This window comes from Macrobrachium rosenbergii, chromosome 32, assembly GCF_040412425.1.
Source record: "Macrobrachium rosenbergii isolate ZJJX-2024 chromosome 32, ASM4041242v1, whole genome shotgun sequence".
NCBI lineage: Eukaryota > Metazoa > Arthropoda > Malacostraca > Decapoda > Palaemonidae > Macrobrachium > Macrobrachium rosenbergii.
This window is the reverse complement of record NC_089772.1, coordinates 9,542,580-9,565,953: the sequence shown is the minus strand read 5'-3', so window position 1 is coordinate 9,565,953 and position 23,374 is coordinate 9,542,580. Positions and strand designations below refer to the sequence as shown.

Genomic DNA, 23,374 nt, shown 5'->3' with positions numbered 1-23,374 from the left:
TTGGAATTTATATAATAGATGTGGTTTATATGGGACAAACTTTATTTCAAAAAGTTATTCCATACAAACCCATTAATGATGTCAGTGAGGGCCTCTAATCTGTGTGCCTCAGATACAGTTTATGGAAACATGAGGCTAATGATTGAGACAAGCCTGAGATCCTGATGGTGCTTGCATGCATATATTACCTCCTATTATGGTATACAAAAGATTGGTGACCTGGAAAACAATAGACTCATAAATATAGGCATGTATTTTTTTGATTGAAAACCCTGCATTAAATTTTTTTAATTGAAAACTAAGGATGCTCATTCTGTAATTTATACAGTAATTCACTTCCATTTCAGTTTGGGCTTGTATTATTTGAAAGATAGCTACTTCTGTGTGATTGGTCAGTGTTTGACTAAGTTAGTAGATTTTGATGACTTATAACGATAAGTAGATTTTGATGACTTTTAACAATAAAAAAGTAAGTTAAATGGATATTGGAAGTATCTTGATATGTTGGTACATCATTACCCCAAGGAAAGGTGTTGGTATTATAATAGCATTATGTACATGGCATATATTGTACTTAAATCAAGTTACCTTTAATTGTAAAACTTATTACTTTGCAGGAGTTGTTAGCAGAAGCACGGTATTACTGCATGAGTGATTTAGTGGAGGTGTGCGAAGGAGCCATTAAACAAAAAGAGCCAGAAAAGGATCCTGTTTGCAGAGTTCCACTAATCACTTCACAGAGAGAAGAACAAATGCTTATACAGTCTTCCAGTACACCAGTTGTAAAGTTACATGTTAATAGACATAACAATAAATATTCCTATACAAGGTAAGGGTGATGTTGGACTGGCAATGCACATAATGGTAAATTTTCAGTTTTATTTTTAACGAGTATTTTTATTGTATCCGAAACTGCTTCTCAGTTGTCTTTATCAAAACCGTAAGCATATGTGATTGACTTGAAATATATCAGATATAATACGGGACAAGTATGGTATATTCAGTCGTAAGTTCTGTACTTTTCACAGTTTGTCATAATTATTGCATGGTTTACACAAGTGGGTTGTATATCACCAGAAGAAATTAGTAGACAAATTATTTCTTGAACTAAATCAAATATTGCAGTCATTGTAGAACTTTTATTAATAGTTATAATGGTAATTTGGTATCAGAGCTGGTAATTGATCAGCTATCAAGGCTTATCATTACTTTTAGCTTTTACAACACTTATGCATGCCATTACAGTCATATGAAATGCAAAGTAATGTGGCTTATATCTTTTGTGTAAGCCAGTACCAGTTTTCAATGGAGATGTTCCAAAAAGAAAAATTTTTATGCAAATTCAATCTGAATATGATACAGTTTTATATTCTCTAAATGTGTTGTGGAAAGTACTTTACCAGGGGACAACATAAAAATGAAATTTGTAAGTGTTAATTAAGAGGCAGCATTGTAATTTACATTTTTTTTTTCTTTCTACAGCACGTCTGATGATAATTTACTGAAGAATATAGAATTATTTGATCGTCTGTCCCTTCGTTTTAGTCAAAGAGTTTTATTCATAAAGGATGTCATTGGGTCCAACGAAATATGCCTATGGGCTTATTATGGCCATGGGAAAAAATTAGCAGAAGTGTGCTGTACATCGATTGTTTATGCAACAGATAGAAAACACACCAAGGTTAGTGCCAATAGTTTCATTTTCATGGAATAAGTAGTTATAGATCTGAAGAAGTGGAGAGGATTGACTACTGTGGATGAGTTGGACCAGCTTGGGAGCTCCGACGAGTCTTCAGTTGGGTTGTATGATAGTCAACCTGCCTGCTGACCCGTGGTGGCGCCCTTGCTTACAAAACGTCTTGTGGGTAGTTATTAAAGTGCCATGCTTGAGGTAAGTGTCTTTCATTTTTATGTCAAATCATTCATTATGTAGGTACTAGTGGTAAAGACATTCTTAATCAGTTTTGTAAAGGTTAAATACCTTTAACTTTTCCTCTGTACTCTTTGGTCTCTCCCACTTAGCTCTCCAGCCTCTGTAACTTACCTTTTCTCCAAATCTCATTTGTCAATTTTAAAAGTGGTCTTATTAAACTAATGATGATAATAGATATCAGATTGCTTCCTTTTGAAAATTGAAAGCTATCATGCACAGGGTCAACAAAGTGACCTAAAAAACGTATGTAATGAATAACGAACGTGAGGTATAGGCATTTTATCGCCAGCGCATAAAATGCGTTAGAGCAGTGGGGGCTACTAACGATAGTAAAAGCGTTTAATTGCTTTAGACATTTTGAGGGTATAACACGTATGTGTGTATTTTAAAGTCGAACAAAGTAGAAGTAAAGGACTGTAATGATTACCTGTAAACAAGCAAGGGCAGTCAATTTTTTTAATGAAAATCTTACCCAGCATTAGTGTATATTTCTTCTAGTTTTGAGCCCTCGTCAGATTGGTTATTTATAGAAAGTAATCTCTCTGCTGTGAACTCCCTGGAGGTGAGCAGGGGACTTGTGTGCAGCCTTGCCTTTGTAATTTGTTGCATCAATTTGGATCTTTTCCTGAATAAAATTTTTTTTACATTTTTTCCTTTTGTAAAGCCATATACTGTATATATATATATATTCAATGCAAGAGTATTAGTTTTCTGTTAATATGAATAACAAATAGTGAAGAGACCACTTGAATCATATAAATAAGATTCAAAAGCCAGAGGATTTTGGGCTTCACTGAAAGATGAAATAGCAAGGTGGGGAGACACCAAAGGAGTTTTGGAAATTGGCAGAAAGTAGTGAAGTTGGAGGGGTGATGTGGCCCTGTAAAGAATTTTTACTGCATGTAGCACACGTAATCAAGTACATTGTAGGCATTACTCCTAGGAGTATGAAGGAATTGTCTAGTTCATATGAGCATGCAATTGTAAAGGAAAATGTAATGGGATGAGTTGCTTCTTTGTTTTACCCTTTTTGGTTTTTGATAAACATTGTTTTTGATAATGCAGAATGTGTATAACAGTTGTTTTATAAATGATGTGTTTTCAGCTGTGAAGGAATATTTCAGTGTCATCCAGACTTGTTTTCTATTTCAATTTCTGATATAAGATTGGGAGTATGTGATTTTTGTTAACAAAATCAGAATTTGCCCTATCATTTGTAGTATCTCCCCGGAATATAAACATGACGTGAAATATAGGAAGGTGGTGTCTTAGAACAGGTGCAATGTACGACAGTCTGCGATTACAAAAATAGCCAGATACGAAAAAAAAAAAGGATGAAAGTAAAAGTATTTAAAAAAAAAAAGATTATTAAACTTTGTGCAGCAGGCAGTTCTCACTAGTAGCAGTTCCGATAATGCACATAACATACTTGCAAACATGCACACCACCTGTTTTCATCTCTCCTCTGAAGAATTAACTCAGGTCTAAGAATTAAAATTAGCTTAATAGGTTATGACATATGCAAAAACTAAGAAAGTAAATAACCATTCACAGAGTAAGAGAAGAACCTTGACAGTGAATATGGAAATGTGGGCAACATAGCAGACAGCATCCTGCGCACACATGCAAATGTTGCAAAAATTTTTTGGAACATTTATTTTAATAAAGAGAAGTGATAACTTTTAATTAGTTTTCTAAAAATTAATTTGCTAGTGTTCTTGAAATGATTTTTTATATATATCTTCATTGATGAACAATCATATGTGCTAATGTATTATGTAGATGTAAAAACACACAGGCAAATGAGAAATCAGTGACCACAGAGAAAGAGACCTAAATTTCCACTTCATTCCTTAATATTCTTGAAAACAAACATACTAAGAGAGTCCAGGCTGTGGCGCAATGTGAATGATGCAATACTTGACGAGTATTTCTGTATAACGAATTTAGGTGACAAATTTGTCATGTTGGGCCGTAAAGGGTTAAAATAATGTTTTCAGCATAGTTTGAAAATTCAAGCAGATGGCACTTAGCATGGTTTTTGATGGGAATATCTCATAATGAATAAGTAACCTCAAATACATGAATACAGTACTTGAGGGAAGGGTGCTTGAGTGTACCTAAAAAAAAAAAAAAAAAAAAGTAAAAAATGCGCCAGAAGTTTCTTCGGTGGAACTGAGTTTTCTGTACATTGTATAGTCAAGGCCACCAAAAATAGATCTATCTTTTGGTGGTCTTGGTATAATGCTGTATGAGCCACGCCCCATAAAACTTTAACCACGGCCTGGTGGTGGCCTATCCTATATTGTTGCCAGACACACGATCATGGCTAACTTTAACCTTAAATAAAATAAAAACTACTGTGGTTAGAGGGATGCAGTTTGGTATGTTTGATGATTGGGGATGGATGATCAAAATACCAATTTGTAGCCTTTTAGCCTCAGTAGTTTTTAAGATCTGAGGGCAGACAGAAAAAGTGCGGACTGGACAGACAAAGCCGGCACATTGGTTTTCTTTTCAGAAAACTAAAAAGTGTGCCTCAGCCCAAAGACTGCAGATAGGCACATTACAACAGGCGTGGCACAATTGCGAGGTTTGAAAAAAGTGGTTTTCTGGTCACCAGCTGGCAAAAGGCAACTAAATGTAGCACCTGAGCAGAGCCAACAGCCACAGAAAGTAGTGGTGATGCTTCAATCAATTAAGCGTAACAAAATTAAAAGGATTACTTTTTCGGTAACCTAAGCACCCATCAAATGTTCTATTCTAAAATATAATAAAAAGAATAATGCAAGAGAACACTGCTTTTCGGAAATATTACTGGCTGCATGTACCTAACAAAGGGTTAAATTTTGAGGAAGAGATGATGATAACCTGTGATGATAAGATATAAAAGAAAGTTGATTTGTACTAGATGTTTCAAGATGATTTATCCAGTAATAATTATTGAACATTGAAATCTTGTTTTAGTGTAGTAGCTCCATATAATGATTATTGTGAACATGAATTTTTTTTTTATTATTTTTGACATTTTGTTGTAGTTTAGTAAGTCCATATAATTTCAAGTTCATATTCTGTTATCCTTGTTATAGGTTGAATTTCCTGAAGCGAGAATTTATGAAGAAACCTTAAATGTTATGTTGTATGAAAATCGTACCGGACCCGATGCCGAGCTTATGCAGGCGACATCCACGCGAGGAGCTGTAGCACCTGTTGTTTGTACATCAGATGACGAAGAAGATAGGAGAGGTGGTGTTTGTTCCCAGTCAGGCTTGGGAAGATTGCGCTCCAACAAGAATAATTAATTATACTGATAATATAAATAAATGATAAATTTATTATTGTTAAATGTTGATGACATGTGACCAATAAATAGCATTTAATAGACTTGGAAAGTTTTCCTTCAAGAAGTACTGCCAAGATTGGCTTTGCTCAAAAGAAGTTGTTTAAGTGTGATTCAGTATTTTTTATGATGCTAGAATATATTTCTAGTGGTTCTACTTGCTTTTGGGCTGTAGAGACCAGATGACAATAATCTCTAAATAACTTAAAAAAAAAAAATGTGCTCAGAAGATTGGTTAGAAGGTAAAAGTAGATTGTCTCTTGACCACTTTTGAGAATACTGTATATATCAGTGCATTATCCATGATTGTTGGGTCAAATCTTGATGTATTGTGTTCACTGATTTTCTTGTAATTTTTTATCTGCTTTGTTGTAGTGCAGTGGAAACCTTAGAAATAGGTTTTTGTTATCTACCACTACTAATGGGAATGTGAATAAGAAATGGTATCGGTAACATTTCTCCGTCCAACTGGTTGATTCTGGTTGTTAGAATACTGTATCATTGTCATAATTTTCTTGTTAATGTTTATTACTCCTCAAAGAGAGAGACAAAGTAGTAACTGGTTTTTTAGAATTATTCAGCGAATTTTGGTGCCGTGATCCACGAATGTTGAAAGCTGGGATTCAAATTATGTTGGCTCTAGGATTTTTTAATCGTGTGGAAATTCCTTGTGTAGTTTTGGTCAGCAAACTTTCATTTCTGGGAAACTTAAAAGATTGGCATTTGCATAATGAAATTTTTAAGAAGACATCTTTGAGAATAGAACATTAAGGGTTAAGGTTAATCTTTTGAAAGAATTAACAGCCTCATGGGGCAGTATTTTAAAAAGTTGTTTTTATATAAATTGTTGCTAGGAATCGTGTAAATTATAGCAGATTTTAAACTTGCATTTATACATTGTGTAAACCTCTTAGTTTGCATCTGCTATACAGTCTGCAGTTGTGTAGTGTGAAGACTGTCAGCTGTCAGCTGTCAGAGGAAGTACTGTAGTTATTAGACTTCCTTTCTGGTGCATATGCTTCGAACAAGCTATAGCAAAAGTAGGTGGCCTGGTTCAATCCTTCTCCATGGTGGTCTTTAGAATGAGTTGACGTTTTATTTAACTTCTTTTCATGGGGAAGTACAACTCATTCTCCACCTACCATACTCCACGTGTCTTGAGGAAATAGCCTAAAGAATAAAAGCCTAAGGACCAGATGATAAGGCACTCTTCGTGCTTGTGAATGTATTTCATGAAGATCTGTGTACAGAGGTACTGGCTACAGTGTGTTGTGTGTAGCTCTTTGTGGGAACTATTACAATTTTTTTTTGTGTACACTGTAGGCAGTACCTCTGTACACAGATCTTCATGAAATACATTCACAAGCATGAAGAGTGCCTAATCATCTGGTCCTTAGGCTTTCATTCTGTAGGCAATTTCCTCAAGAGACACGTGAGTATGGTAGGTGGAGAATGTGTTGTACTTCCCCATGAAAAGAAGTTAAATAAAAAAGTCAATTCATTCTAAAGACCACCATGAAGGAGGAATGAACCAGGCCATCTACTTCTGCTATAGCTTGCTGAAGCATATGCACCAGAAAGGAAGTATATACTGTTTACCTTTGCACTTTTCATGTTTCCTGTGGCAGTTTTCCACTGAACTTCAACTTTTGGAACTCTAGTTTTCACCTTTTATTTAAGACCAGTTCTTTAAAGCCATCACTATAACGTACTGATAGGTGATGAAAGCAATTTGATCACACCATCCCAAAATATTACTATCACCCAATTTCCCAGAATTCATAGGAATGAGGGATAATGCACACACTCATCAGAAACACAAACAGATGATCATCAGACAACTACATCCACGATGATCATTTCATTGTTTCATGTACTCATGAAATAAACTAAACCATACCTCATTCTTGAGTCATTACCGACTCCCAACACAACTGATTTTTACTCTGGTGCACAGCAACTAGTGACAAGTTATTGAAATTGGGCCAAGATACCACATACTAGTAAGAAATGCTTCCGCATTGTAAGGAGCTGTGCAGATGATGTTATGTAGTATTAGCTTATCACTGATACATACTCTGTGAAATGGAAGCCAAAGACTCCTTTGTTGGTGACTCCTCTTGGTTAACACTGCATGGTTCTGGGAGTTATAGCTTAAGTAAAATAAGAGGTTTATATGCAAGGAACCAAGATTTATTTCAAATTATTATTACCTTGGAGTATTCTTTGATAATCTGAAGTAAGTTGCATCGAAAGGAGAAGTGAAGGGAATTGTTTAAAGAATGTTCTTCAATGTTAGTTTGAATTTTGATCTTTGTTCCTTGTCATAAATTTGGCAGAGAATATTCAGATGTAAAATCTAAGTTGATTATGGAATCATTTAAATTTTCTATGGTAATGGGTGAATATGATTTTTTTGTATTTCTTTCCATACATAAATTTTACCATCAGTAGGAAGGTAGTACTTTAGTAGTACAGTATTGTGGGTGTTATGAAAATTATACACAGAGTTATCATGCTGCCACGTTTGTGTGAATACTTGATCAATGAATCTCCCCCTTTTTTTTTTTTTTTTTTTTTTTTTTGAACAATAGTCTGAAATGTTCCCATGGATTAAATTTATTTTGCTAAACTTGTGTTCCATGCCGTGGCTTTTCTTCATCACAGGTTTTTTTAAACCTCGGTTTTCCTTCATCTGGGTAAAAATGTAAAACAGTTTTATTTTTCGAGTAAGAATTTTGCAATCTTTTGTCATTTTCTGTAGCCCAGTAACTGTGAAGACCAGTAACATTTGGTGCACTCAAGCTTTTCATGTTTTGTGTTGTTTTTGGTATAAATACACGGAGAAAGAGAGTAGAAAACTTATTAATTTCTTTGTAATACTGTATTATGTGTTAATTTCTTTGTAATACTGTATTATGTGTCAGGTAATTTATGCACCAATTTTTACTAAGTCAAGTATACCTTAGTTTAACCAGACCACTGACCTGATTAACAGCTCTCCTAGGGCTGGCCCAAAGGATTAGATTATTTTACGTGGCCAAGAACCAATTGGTTACCTAACAACAGGATCCACACCTTATTGTGGAATCCGAACCACGTTATAACAAGAAATGAATTTCTGTGACCAGAAATAAATTCCACTAATTCTTCATTGGCTGGTTGGATAATTGACCAGCAGAGTGCTAGCTGAGAACGATACCCACTCGTCCAATGAGGAGCTACCAATTGTTTTTACATTTGAATATTAAGTTGAAGTAGAAAATCCTTAAAAGAAAATTTGACTTTTCTATATTTTCATTATAATAAGTTTCTTGAGAATTTATACCCACCCATCCAATGAGGAACTACCAAATTTTTTTTTTTTTAATGAATATGAATATCAAGCTTAAGTAGAAAATCCTTAAAGGAAATTTTGCCTTTTTTCTATGTTTTCATTATATCTTAAGTTCCTGAGAATTTATAAATTTAAGATGTGAATAGAACATGTTAACTTCATGGTATGGTTGCTCCATTTATTAATAAGCATGTCAGTACATTTGGTTTGAGTTTTCAAGGCAATTTGTCTGAATAAAACGCCCATAATTATGATGATGGTGAATAGAAATAATAGTAATTAAATTTAGCAAGTACTATTACCCTGCACTATTAGAGTTGGGCCAAGTTGAATATATTTATACCAATAAGCTGTTGTAATTAACAACTTGTAAACATCAGCTTACTGGATACATATAGGAACTGGGAGCCATCAAATATGGTATGGGGCAGTTTAGTTGGTCGTGATAGCCAATTTATTGGTGATTGATTGTGCTGTGTTCACTTTCTGAAGCTTTTATTATCTGAGAAAGTGGTGTGATGGGCTTATTCAGTAGCTGATAGTTTTCAGTGATTACTCGATGCTTTTGTCATACTCGAAGGTGTAAAATTGGAAGAATATGGTTGGGTATTAGCTAACCAGGGAGTAAATTCTGGATGCCATCAGAAAGTTTTTTTACCAAGATTTCTGTGAATCATTACGATTTTATTTTTTACTTTGAATTATAAATGCATTATTTACATCAACTTGTAAAGAGGGTACATTTGTTTACATAATTACAGAAGAAACCCTCAAAGATGGTAGAGCAGCAAAAGTTATTGGTATACGTTGCGTAAAAAGATAGCTAGCCTGGGAGATAGATATTACTTTTTATCACAATTATGTTTTGAATATTCTTGACCATTTTTGCGATACAAATGAGGGAGAATAATTGGTGTTAACAAGGAACACCTGAAAGTGGCAGTAGTAAAGGTGAGACTTACCATGATTATTGTGCAAATTCTCCCCTTGTAATCATAATGGCTGGATAGGAACAAGAAATATGGCAAGGTTAGAATTCAAAACCATTTTGAGATATGTTTATTTTGCATTCTACTAACGAACATAAAATACCTGGGAAATGGCAAAGATAGGCAGAATTACACAAAAGGTGTTAGAACCTGGCATGAGTGACCTGCCAGCTTGGGTGTGAACACTTTCATGTCTCGTAAAATTAATGAAAATAGGTATGGAATGATTTTATGAAAAAAACTTTTATTGTAAAATAGTGTTGTCACCACAGTTTCAGTAGTGTTTAAAGTAAATAGCCATTTTATAATTTGCAAAGGAAAATTTGTTTCAGAAAATTATAGATTAGTACTGTTATCTCCCCAAGAAAAATCAGTGTTAATGAAATTATAATTTCCATATCTGATACGGTTTGATTGACCATGTGGAAATATTTTACATAATTGGAGTGATTGGTAAAAGTGTTAGAAGGTATTTTCTCCTTAACAGCAACCGTCTGGCTTCAACAAAGGCATAATTTTTATTACTGAAAATAATTCATGTTTTATAAAGGAAGAAAGATCAAGTATTAATTTAAAAGCAAATTACTCTAAGCACTGGAGAATATCATTGTATGTTTAGCAGAGTCGGATATTAGGCACGTTGACTAAGTGTTCCCAACCCAAAGAAGTTTTTTTTTTATGGTAATTTTTCAGTTATCAGTCATCTTGTTTTTCCAGAAGAAAAGGATGTAGTTTGCAAGTATGGTTGGTTTGAGCATGAACTGATGTTACATAAAACATGGCAAAGAGATAATTAGGCTAGTGGGAAATGAAAGTAAAATCACATTGTAAATATAATTTACTCTTAATGCGAATGTGATAATCATTTGTAAGTACTGAAGTTAAATAAGTTTTTTGGGACTGTGATGCTGACATTTAACTAGTCTAGTAGAATATTTCTGTTTATACATGTGTGACCAAAATCTAAACCAACACAATAACCACTGTGAAAAAATTTATGATAACTATTCCAGTCCTAGAAGTTAATTGTGTAATTCCACCTGTTCAAGACAACCTGTGCATTATCCACTTTTGACTGGTGTACTGAATTCACAACAGTTGCACAAGTTTCAGAACCCTGAATCATTTTTAGCAGTGCTAACATGTCATTTAAGTTTACGAGTCATCAGTAATGCAGAAATGTATTTCAGCTGTGCTACCAGACTGTTGTGTTTTTTGACCAACAGAACCCTATTAGGTCTGTCATTTGAGATCTTGGTGTCACAACCAGTTTTAGTCCTATGAAGTGTCTTGGTTTGATATAACAACCCAAGGATTTTATAATAAAGCGCTTCTGTGATGATTGTAGTGTAGTTTATTATAAATGAATGTATTATATCCAGAAAATATAATCTATGAAGTAATTACGCATTTTACTGGGCCTTGTTCAACCCCCCCCAACCCCCAAACCACCTGGATCCATGACCCATTGTTGAGAGGCAATATCCCAGTGCTTTGGTGATGATTCCCAGCACACCGACTGTTGACTTGGCAAATTGTAGTCAAGCCTTTTTTCTCCTATAGCAGTTTCATTTTTCTTCCCTTCTATCAAAAGACTTTTCAATGAAGACCTTAAAATTATCTGGATTAGGAAGAGAGAGAGAAAGAATATAAAATTTAGGCCAAAGGCCAAGCAATGGGACCCATTAAGTCATTCAGTGCTGAAAGGGAAGTAAAGGGTAAAAAAGATTTTAAAGGCATAAAAGGAATACCTCACAGTTCTACTATGGAACAATTGAAGAAACAGATCCACAGTTATGTATGGGTACATATTAAAAAAATCTCTAGAGAGCTTTTGAACAGATTCCCAAATGCTCTCTTTAGAGATTTATTTTTCAAAATATGTCCCCATACATAACTGGATAGAACCTTATATTGAGAAAACTTTTTTAGACAATTTAAGAGCAAAATATGGTAGATAAAAGCAAACACCAAAAAGTCAGTCAGAGTTACATTACAATACAATCTGTAGATAACTCAAGTTAAAATAACAATGCATGGCCTAATAATGTACAAGGAACACTAACCAAATAAAAAAATAGACTATCAAAAGAAGAAATAATGTGCAAGAGTGTGAAATCTAGATGTCATGAATGAATAATAAACCTCTTTAAAAGTAGCAAAAATAAAATTTGAGGGCAAAAAATAACATTGCAAGTAAAAATTTTAAGTCAGAACAGAGGTAACAACATAAGGCCTAAACCCTTACAGTGCAAATAACTTCAGTAAATATGGAGACAAACAAAATGCCACGGCAACTCTAGATGTGCATGCTGTGGATCAAATGATCACAAAACAAAGTGGACCTGTGATGAACCAGCTTGCAAAAACTGCAGTCACAATCATACTGGCAAATACTGCTACCAGAGGGTCCCCTGAGGTAGTTGGGGAAGAAAGCTCATGATGGACTTCTTGGAATATTGAGGGTGGCCAGATTTTACAAGGATATGCAAAGGGCTTCCTTGTCCCCAGAGGATGAACAGGTTTGTGGTACTGTACTTTAAGGAGCTAACCCTCCTAGGAGGAGATCCAGGAGTAGGAGGAAGAGGGATAAAAGGAACGGGAAGGATTTGGTAGCATCACTGGGCGAGTGTTATCCCTGAAAAAACCAGCAAATGCTTCTTGTCTTTCTTTCTCCGCTTACCGTACTTCTACTGAGGAGAGGACCAGGAGGCGCACTTACAGTATCACAGGTCTGGGATCAAATACGGGTCTGCTGACAAGGAAGACAAGAAGTGACCACACGGTCGCCAACAGCCCCTGCACCAGCATTGGTCTTGCTTCTTCATCTCAAAAGAAAAACAGAACCAATGCTTGGGGCATGCAAAAGAAATAAATAAATAAGAATAGCAAGCTACTCATCCACATTCAAAATCCAATGTGCACACAAGGAAAAGAAAGAGCAGATGCACCCATTCAGAATGACAGCTAAAGAAAAAGTAAGTGGCAAGGTTGGGCAAGTTTGGAATATACCCCCTCTCAACCCCATCTCAACAAGTTAACTATGTTGTTACCAGCTTTCAATGACCGATCCAGCTCACTCTGAAAGTTACACCTATAAGATAAAAGCCGATGGTTGTATTACCACAGGAACAAATAAATTTTTGTTTATTCTTCAAGTGAATAAGGAATAAACTTCATATCAAGACTTTTCAAAATGAAAGGCATTAAGTAAAATAATTATAATTTTACTTATAAGAGAATTGAGAAAACATAAATGAAATGGGCATAAGTTAATTTTGTTTTTATAATCTAAGGATACACATGTAAGTTGGGGAATAACACTATACATACCTGTTATTGCACTCAAAATACGCTGGAATTTATCAAATTTTCACACAACTCATAAACTAATACTCAATACAGAGGAATTAAGTGAGTTGTAAAACTTATGTTGACCTGTTAGCCTACTTATAAAAAATAACAAAAGTTTATATAATATTTCAAATTTACAAGAATATACAAAATTTTATATATTTTATCTTCCATATTTATAAACCTTTTATTTCACCTGTGCTTAACAATGACAGGTACATTTAACATAGCACTGATTACATACTTAAAAGAAATGGAGCACTGATTATATACTGAAAAGAAATAAAGTGTAATTAATTTATAGCTTCCAAAATATTGGAAAAATTGATGAAATTTGGAAGGTGTATGATGGCCCTGCTAATAAAATTTACAGCTATTACGCAAAGGCTGATTAACAAATAGAGTGGACCAGAACACTGAATTTTTCCCTGATGGCGAAGAGATATGTCTTCAGCTATTTTGGTTCTTACTTCCTCCTCAAATCTTAGTTTGGATAAAGGAATATTTAGTAACTGAACTGGTAAGGCAACAGACATTTTGGTTCTCTGGCAAAGAGTTTAGTTCAACAAGCACACAATAAAGAAAAAAAGGTTTCTAATTCTTGTGTGCTCCCTGCTTTAATATGGATATCCTGGCATCATGAGTAACATTATCATTAAGTTTAGCCAGTCCACCAAGAATAAATTTTATATATATAATCACCATACCATAATACAACTAACCTCAGATCTGACTCCTTGCAAGCTCCAACAAATGGAAAAATTACTACAATATCCTGTTTTGGTTAAATTCAATGATAGGAGGCAACAATGCTTTGCAACCTCTATGTAGCATCAAATAAAATTAAAATTACAAACGGCAAAATACATTTCTATATAAATCTCAGAACCTAAAGTAAAGTAACACGTCAAAACGGAATAGCGTATCTTGGTTTTGTGCACGTTGAAATATTTCATCTTGAAAATTAATTTTTAGGTCATTAAGTGCTTCTGTGGGAGAGTAAAGCTATGCTTTGTAAATTAGCCTACCTCAGTTGTCTGTAAATCGACAGTGTTTCAAATACAAACTCAACAGTCAAAATAAAATACAGCAGTTATATACAAACTCCCTAAAAGATACTTACTTCCCCAGGAATGCAGCCATGGGATCATCTTCCCTCTGTCTCCTCATCTGGAAAGCTTCAATCTCTTCTTCAGTGGGAGCTTTGTAATTATACATAGAATTATAACTTCTTTCTCTTTCATCCAACTTCAACATCTCTGATGCAGCATCCTCTTCCAACTTGGCACGAATTAATGCCTCCCGTAGCTTCTTTTTCCGCTTCTTTTCCTTTTCTTCTTCGTCTTCAGATTCGGTTGTGGAATCACTACTACTGCTGCTACTGCTACTACTACTACTGCTGCTGCTGCTGCTTGTCTTCTTCTTCTTTGCTTTCCTTTTCTTCTTCTTATTCTTGGTCTTCTCTTTATGCATCTCCAGTAGTGTTTTACAAGTCTTTTCTTCAGAATCATTTTGATCTTGACTGGAAGCTTTGGGTAACAGTTGCTCTGCCTGAGAAGCTTTACCCGCTTCACCAGTGCAATAAGAATTCTTGACAAAGGAATGACAACACTGAAAACCCCACTTTCCATCATGCCAATAGCTTCCCCAAACACTAGTGTGGTTCCCCGGGTAAACATCCTCTTCATATTTAGACCTCACAGCTTGCTTTTCAGCTCCCCTTATGATTTTACCATGACGTGAATATTCAACATATGATTCTGTCTGTGATAAAAGCATTTCGGGAGGAGGGACATCAAGGTGTTCTTTCCCGCCGTATTTTTCTAGAAGATCATCTGATCCTTTCTTCTTAAATTCATCTTTTTTGTTTATAAACTGTTTCTGCAATAACTCCAGTTTTGTTGGCTCAGCCTGTAAGCTTACATCAACACCTTTTTCATAAGCATCCCACGCAAATAACTGTGCTTTAGCCTGAGTGACTGTGTCTCCAGTAAACCTGACAAAGTTTTCACCGGCGAAGTCCACTTCTTCGTCTCGTCTACCCGTGTCTTTATACGGATTGTCCCTCATTGAACGCGTCTTGGGGTCATAGTATGCTGAATTAGGATCTAAATTCCTGAGGTACTTAGCGGTGTCTTCTCGAATTCTCAAATTACGCACAGTGATTCTTTGTTTGCTGTCCACTTTAGTCCCTGGCATATCAACACTTTCAGCATACTTGTCTTCGTCCTCATCGTCGTCATTAGGCTCTTCACCACTCATTTCTTCACCTTCCTTCAATTTCTTTGCTTTTATTTGTCGTTTATATTCTTCAACTTTCTGGTGCTCTTCCACTACAGCTGCATACTGTGATGGATCGAAGCCATTCCAGCGATCCCTTTTTCCATCAAAATCAAGTTTTAGCTCTGGTAACATAATATCATCTGGGGCAATCTGTTTAGCATTATACTTGGCTCCAACTTTACGTGGTCTCTCGAAGCAGTCTTTCTTTTTATGACCCAACGCACCACAATTTTCACAGGCACCTTTACGATAGCGAGTTGCTGTAGTGCCAGCTAGCCCTCGCACGTAATGTTCATTGAGATGGTTGAAAGAACTTTGCTTTTCTGGCTGTGGGCGCTGGTGTTTTAATGTTGGACCACTTGAACCAAAATACCAAGGTGCTGTGGAAATATACTGAGGAATATGAGGATTGATATCTTTACCTTCCTCATCAACAGCAGCAGGGACTGTACCAGCTTTTCGAGCCTCCTCTAACTCTTTAGCCTTTTTCCATTCCTCTCGTGTTTTCTTCTTAGGCTCGTCACCGTCTGCTTCTTCATGTTTGCTTTTCAAGATCGTTGAAAGCGGAAGGCTTGGAGCACTCATTTTTCATGAGATCTGAAAATAAACAAGGGAATGAAATTTACACTGTTAAAGAACATTGTTTAACATATAAGAATATGCTATTTTTGTCTACGAAACACTTATCTGAATGATACTTATGACACAACATACAACTAGCTGTATTATCATAAACATAATTTCTGACACTGCTCTCCCAAAGTTTTTGCCCAGGATTAAGTAAATTTTTTATTGGAAATATACAAAAGATAAATTTTCTTCTTATAGTGAGATTACAAATCACACAACAAATGTAATTCTAAAAATGTAAGAGAAAAAGTTCATTAACGACAAAGTTGTATGAGACATTTAAAAATACACTGTATTAAACTTAAGAAAACAATTAAAATGAGGAATAAAACAATTTTGGTTTTAAAACATTCTAGTATTTGCGTGGCAAGGCTACATCTGCCTATCCTGGGCCTCTCTGCTTCCTCCTCGTACAACGTGAAGCAAAAACATGGTCATGCAATGCTACATGGCTGCGAATTCTTCCTGCCTTGGAGAGTGTATCTTCAGCTTAACTTCAGGAAAACTGTGACGGCATCACCAAAAAAGGCAACCAGGAACTGTTCTCGAAGGAAAAATGCAGGAAAGAGAAGTCCAAGTATGCTAGGAACTACTCTGGCACTGAGGATAAGCTTGCCCATGTCCCAGAGGACAATGGAAGGAAGGGGAAAGAAGATCTGGGGAGGAGCAGAAGTGACGGCAGATGCACGGGTGGGGAGGTACGTCCGGGTGAAGGCACGGCTGTGGACTACAACAAAAGATGAAGGACAATGCTCGACTTCTGCAAATCCAATGTCGAAAGCCAGGGAGGGCGGGGATGAAGCAGCTCTTGAAGCTACGACACACAGCAACAAAACACACACACCCAAACCGAAAACGACTGGCTGAACTCGGCTCATTGGCTACGACCAAACTAGGTTTGCACTGTATCAAAAGGTAAAACCATGTTAGAAAGGGAATTAAAAAGAAAGGCTCATGGGCTTAAACGAGTTGATAACAACTACGTAGCATAACTGTGTAGGAATTACTATGCTGCAAAAAAGAGCAGACAAAAAGTAGCGGAATATAGCTTGTTGCATTATTTCAAAACAGGCAAAATATTTCAAAATGACACATCTTTAATCACTTTGTATTCTTCATAGCTGACAAACCTGCAGTCTTAACTTATGGATACTTCTTCAAGCGTCAGCTGGAAACCAGTAAAAATAACAAACAAGGAATTGGTGGCAATGAGGTAGGCTGATACAGGGAGATGTTTATGCCAAGAAGGTGGAGTGACTTTGCGAGAGGGGCGAGAACTCAAGTGAAAACCTGGGGAGCTGTAGAGAGGCCAAAGCACAGAGCTTGAAACTGAAAAACTCTGTCCTGGGAAGCAAACCTGAGGTACTTTCTGGAGTCTGGATGTATGGGGACATGGAAATATGTGTCCTGCATGTTGATGGTAATCATCCAATCACCCTGGTGAATGGATGACAGGGCTGACTGGTTCATCTTCATCCTGAACTTCGCCTTCTGGACGAAAAGATTTAGAGCGCTAACATCGAGGACAGGTCTCCAACATCCTGATGACTTGGGGACTACAAACAGACGGTTGTAAAAACCCTCTGTGTTGAAGTCCTCAACCACCTCTACAGCTCTCTTCTGAAGGAGGGCTGAGACTTCTTCTGAAAGAGCTGAATACCTCTCTGAGCCTTCCAAGTAGGCTGTCAAGACGATGGACGTAGCGACTAACGGGGGTTTCTCCCTGAATGGGATGGAGTAGCCCTCTTTCAGAACCTTGACTATCCACTGTTCTGCTCCTCTGACCGTCCATTTCTCCCAGAAATGGAGAGGTCTGCCTCCTACTGATGCACAAAGGACTGAGTCTTCACTTCTTGGAAGAAGGCTTGGCAGAGGTCTTCTTGATTGCCCTGGCTGAAAAACGTATGTTGGATCGGGTCTAGGCTGAAACCTCTGTCTGCTCCCACGAAAGGGCGGTGAGAATGACTTGGCGCCAAACGAGGATGACTCTAGGTCGTTCAGCAGACTGTGCAAGAAGATAATGTGTAGACTTCTTTTGGAGGTCCAAAGCTATTTCCTTAACCATGGCCTGGGAGAAAGAGATGGTGACAGTCTAAAGGAGAGAAAAGAAGGGCTGACTTTTGTGTAGAAGTGACTCCCTTAGTCATGAAGGAACACCATAACTCTTTTCTTGAGGCCCACCTGAGAGAAAAGAGCAGCAAGTTCCAAGGAGCCATCTCTGATGGCTTTGTCCACACAGGACAGGAAGCCAAGGCCAGTCTGAAGCAAAGTCTCCTGCCAAGTCAGAACAATCCTCAATCTTCTTGGCAAGGGCTCTGACCATCCAGTGTAGAAAACTGAAGACCTTGAACACCTTAAAAATGTTCCTAACCAGGTGATCGAGTTCCGTCGGCGAGAACATTATCTTCGCCAAAGAGAAGGCTGACTGACATGGCGAATCGATGAGACAGGAGAAGTACCCCTCAGAGGAGGCAGTGACTCAAAGAAGGAGCTTCCCCAGGTACCCCCTACGAGAAAGCCAGGAGGGAGGAAAAGAGAAAATGGCCTTGCCTTGTACTCTCTTCTCAGAGAGCCAAACTCAAACTTCATTCAAGGCCTTCCTTGAAGAGGAGGAAAGGACCATCTTGGGCAGCCTAGTACAGGCAGTCCCCACTTACCAGCAGCATCAGTTAATGGCGTTTTGGTGTTACCTGTACAGCTCTTGGCTAGCAACATCGGTAACTGGATTTTCGGCACCAGTAAGCGATTTTGGTGCCAGTAAGTAGTTTATCGGCTTCGGTAAGCGGTTTATTGGCATCCATAAGCGGTTTATCAGTGTTGGTAAGTGGTTCATCAGCGCAGATAACTGGTTAACAGGACCATTAAGCTGTTTATTGGTGCTGATAACTGGTTAGCGGTTATCGGCACCGATAAACCGCTTACTGATGCCGATAAACCTCTTACCAACACTTATAAACCACTTACCAATGCCGATAAACTGCTTACTGACGCCAATAAACTGCTTACTGGAAGCCAGTAAACCACTTACCTGCACCATTAAGTGGTTTATCAGCGCTATTACTGCCGATTTTTGGTTATCAGTGATTTCTGGTTAGTGGTGCTTGGCTGGGAACAGAACCACAGCCATTAACTGGGGACTGCCTGTACTGTCATCAGGCTGGTTCCTCATTATGAAGGTCGAGGCAGGTGAGACCAGGGGCAGCTGTAGTAAAAAACATAGGAAAGCTCGGCAGGAAGTAGCTGAGTACAGCTGCGTACACTGAGGGAGCAGGTTCATGTTCTAACTCCTCATCGTCCGAGGAGACTGGGGACAGGGACAAGTCCATAGTTGCCTTTACTGCAGTAGGAGCTTTCTGTAGCAAGCCCAAAATGTCATCAAGTTGTTGTGTGGGCGCCAAAGACAGATCATCCACTGCAGGCACGGAAGGACCTAAAGCAAGCAACTCAAGAGGTTGCACCGGGCGCTTGGAAACTGGCGCTGAATGCTCAGGAGCTGGGGCCCGGTGCCTGGGAGCTGGAGTCAGGTGCTTGGGAGCTGGCGCTGGGCGCTTGTGTGATGATGGGCGCCTAAAAGACGATGATGGATGCTTGCGAGAACTAGAAGGGTGCCTGGGTGCCAAATACTGGCGTCCTACAACAGAGCGCTTGGGAGAAAAATGCTCTGGACTGTCCCACTTGCTGCAGGAAGACTGGGGGCTGCAAAAAGTTTCCTTAAACTGCTTACAGGGCAGCAGGGAAGAGCGGTCAGCATTGGCTTTGTGCCTCTTCAAAGGCCACGACTCATCTGGGAAGCGCCATTGGCGCCTCGTCAGGACTGGAATCCCCAGAACCGGAGGATGTCTAACACACATTCACAGAGATGCCTTTCCAATGGCTGTCTGTCGAAGCCTGGCATCGATCAACAGGCTCAATGAGGCATAGGAGTAGGTGGTATAGTAGGAGGGCTGGTGATGGGAGACAAGACAGGAACAGGGGAAGAGAGAATACAGTAGTCACTGTATCTATATTACTAGGCTTACGGCTAGATTCTAGGATAGCTAAAGCCTTACTCTTGGCTCTAGAGGCCGCCTTTCTCTTCCTATCCCTTTCAAGCTCATCCAAATGGGATTTCAATACCTTCCACTTTCTATCATCCCAGTCCTTGCACTCATCACATGTTAGATCTTTAGTACACACTTGCCCCCTACAATTAGTACAAATAGTATGAGAACCATAGGAAGCTTTCGTAAGTCTCGTCTTGCAGCCTTCGCTACAATAACAAATACTGGAGGAAATAGAGTCTGACATAATAAGATCAAGAAATGTCTCAAAAAACCTAAACTAAAGCTAACAAGCTCAAAGGCTACCAAAAGTAAGAGTACGTCACCGAATCTTGGAGAAATATCAACCAACAAGGCGATGAAAAGCAAAAATAATCCGCTGCATACAACCAACGTTCAGTCGGAAGCCGGCAAAAACGAATTGAGCTCTTCGGCTATGTTGTTCCTATTGTTTCCCGGTAGTGGTGGGGGCCTGTTCACCTACACGAAAACAATAGAAGCGCTACCGTGGTTTTTAAAATTTAAGCTGCCGCACCAGGCGAAACTATAGCTATGTAATTACTTGGTAAGTAATTACATAGCTATAGTCACAAGACGCACCTAAAAAAGCACAAAAAATATACAACAAGATGTTAACTGGCTGACTGGGTGTATATGTGTGTATGTACTTTAACATCACATGCACACTAACTTAAAAACCAATATTGTATTACTATTGTCACTCATTCTAATTATGTATCTCGAAATCACTATTTTATGAAAATGAATAAGCATTATCATTAAAAGCCATTACTGTACCTCCACAATTGACAAAATAAACAAAGATTTATAAAAATTTTCGATCATTGCTCAACTTCAGGATACAAAACCCTTCCTGGTCCCGCCCCCAGGTTTAAAATTTTTCTATTTTTATACCTATGATTAAGACTGAATCTGGCATCTTTTTTATATTCAAGAGCGAGGTGAATGATTGATGAGACTGTTACCACTGCTCAAGCAGAGCTAAGGGGACAGACTGAATTTACCGCGATATTTGAAAATAAAGCGTCGATAATACCGTCATTGTCTCAGCTCAACATATAAAGTGTCAATTCTAGCGATATGCAGCACCTTGTGGGTTAAGGTGACCTTAAGAAAACTTGAGATCACAACATAAAAACTCCATAAAGTAAAGTAATATGAAAAATGTACCACATTTCCCACAAATATTAATGTTAAAATTTCAATAAGACCACATTAATGGAAAACAACTGGAAAAACTAAATTTCTACACAAAACCCCATTGTAAAGCTGAAAACTACTGAACCCTTCTGGTTCGGTAACTACTGTACCAGTTTAAATGCAAAATGGGTGCCGTTTTAGCAACAGTCCCTCAGCTAGATATGAACAAACAAAAAACGGCTAAAAAAACAAACAAAACCTTTTTCTTCTTCTTTTCTTTTAACGTGCTTTTATTCCCATTTTTGCAGTTTTGATTTGGCTAAATCTCATAAACATAATCAAAACCATAGCCTGAAAAAAAAAGGCGGTAAATATTCCGATTGGCTACTGGCAGTAGGCCCAGAAGTCTTAAGTTTTACCAGGCTGGGTAAAACTATAGTACTCTGCACAGCTTATTACCTTGGAAACTGAGTTTTCCTATACTGTGCTTTTAGTGTTGCTGATGAAGGAGGTAGCATTGTTTATTGGCGGTCAATTATTACTAACCTCAAATATTTATCGGGACCCTTTGGGAACAGGGGTTCTGGGTGGGTAAAACACAGGGAGAGGAACGGACATGTTATTTTTATGATGGCCACCCAGGAATGGTTCTCTGCATACACCAGGCACATGGGAGCCATATGTTCAAGAAGGGACTGACTAAGGAACTTATGTCAAACGGAACTAAACTAACCTAACGTACCCTAACCTAACCTACCCAGAGCCCCGGTGAAGGAAACTCCACTTTTTACCAAAAGTTCCCTCATAACACTGCACATACGCAATAGCATTCCAGGATGGCTGGCATACAATAACATACCAGTTCTGAGGTTAATCACAGGTTAATTACAATCGACTGTCAAAAAATAATGGTAAATTCTTGATAAGCAAATACCATAGGAAAAATCAATTTCCAAAGTAATACCCCCTTGTGGAGCTATTGCTTAGTTCTACCACAGGAACAATACTAAACTAACCTAACCTACCCTAACCTAAGCTAACCTAGTAGGCTATGTTACTTAGTCAGGGGGCAGAGCCCCTGGACCCCCCTGATGAAGGAAACTCCTCTTTTTAGCAAAAGCTCTCCTATAACACTGTGCATATGCAACAGCATTCCAGGATGGCCAGCATACAATAACATATCAGTTCTGAGGTTAATCACAGTCAACCGCCATATAATAATGGTAAATTCTTGATAAGCAACCAAAATACTATAGAAAAACTCAAGGTAGATCTAAGTAGTAGCTCCGCGGCGGCAATTTCCTCCTAACTTGACTTTTTCTACAGTTTTTTGGTTGCTAATTATGGATTTACCTTCAATTTTTGTTGCACAAATGTAATTGACCTGTAATTAACCCCTGAAGTCCATCCAACAGGGGTTTCCACACGCGATCTTCACAAGACAGAGCACGGGTACATCTGTTTGGAACGGTTCATATCCCGTCCAGCAAGTGCAATAACTTGTCAACATATGGGTACCGTCCCCCCACCAACCGGGCCAGTACTAAACACGGCGAAGGGGCATTCCATTTGGCCGACAACAAACAAATGACCGCTGGTATCAGAAGCCCTAAAAACGTAGAAAAAAACCAGTTTCCAATGTAAAAACAGGCGCAGAGCTAATACTTAGAATTACTAAACTCATTTTCAAAGGTTATATATAGGTGTACCCCAACTTGCTCAAGGGGCATTGCGTAATCCTCATCCAGTCCTTATCTAGGTTACACAGCCCAGTGTAACCATAAACTACTAATTTTGCCTTGTTTAAGAGCCTTCCTCGTCAATACTAAATGACTAAGAGTCCAGCATAAGCTTACGAATTGCTTTAAATACTCGGTAACCCTGGTCTGCGGGCCATGTCTCAGCCTGTCTTCGGACACTGGATTAGGATCCTTGGGCTTCTCTAGTATCGCCATCTCTTAAATTTTGAATTCTACGAATTCTATTCTACATCATAATCAACAGTGATGTCAGGCGAGGCTACTTACTGCTTAATAATGGCCGAAAATACGAAATAGCGTTGCAGGCGATCAGTGGGACACGACTGACGTCATGTCAAAGTTGCAATTGTAAACAAACGTCTCTCGTGTTTTGTCGCAGTCCATTGCGCACGTGTTTTGGTTCGTGGTTGACTCCCAATACAACACAACCGAAGTATATTTAACACCCTGAGACTTTAAAAAAAATATTATTATCAGCTTTACTACGACAGAATTTTAAGTTTTGTTATTGTGGGCTATCTATTTATTTTCGACAGATACACGAACT

General features: G+C 37.9%; 2 protein-coding genes across 6 annotated transcripts in view; one reads left to right on the top strand and one right to left on the bottom strand.

Moving 5' to 3' along the window:
- The window catches only part of LOC136855652 (BTB/POZ domain-containing adapter for CUL3-mediated RhoA degradation protein 2), a 20,921-nt gene extending 9,919 nt beyond the window's left edge, over positions 1-11,002 (top strand). For 3 of the 5 annotated variants that reach the window (XM_067132850.1, XM_067132851.1, XM_067132852.1), the window contains exons 5-7: positions 618-829; positions 1,483-1,681; positions 5,023-11,002. In XM_067132850.1, coding sequence (XP_066988951.1) covers positions 618-829; positions 1,483-1,681; positions 5,023-5,235 — 624 coding nt within the window. In that variant the 3' untranslated portion in view covers positions 5,236-11,002. The remainder of the gene's footprint in view (positions 1-617; positions 830-1,482; positions 1,682-5,022) is intronic. The other 2 variants (XR_010858095.1, XR_010858094.1) reach the window with 2 other exon arrangements.
- On the bottom strand, positions 10,545-23,233 carry Slu7 (Pre-mRNA-splicing factor Slu7). The gene is made up of 2 exons (XM_067132849.1): positions 23,095-23,233; positions 10,545-15,833 (listed from the first exon to the last, which is right to left on the bottom strand). Exon 2 carries the CDS (start codon positions 15,819-15,821, stop codon positions 14,073-14,075), a length of 1,749 nt encoding a protein of 582 aa, XP_066988950.1. The 5' UTR covers positions 15,822-15,833; positions 23,095-23,233; the 3' UTR covers positions 10,545-14,072.
- Between the last annotated feature and the right edge of the window lie 141 nt (positions 23,234-23,374).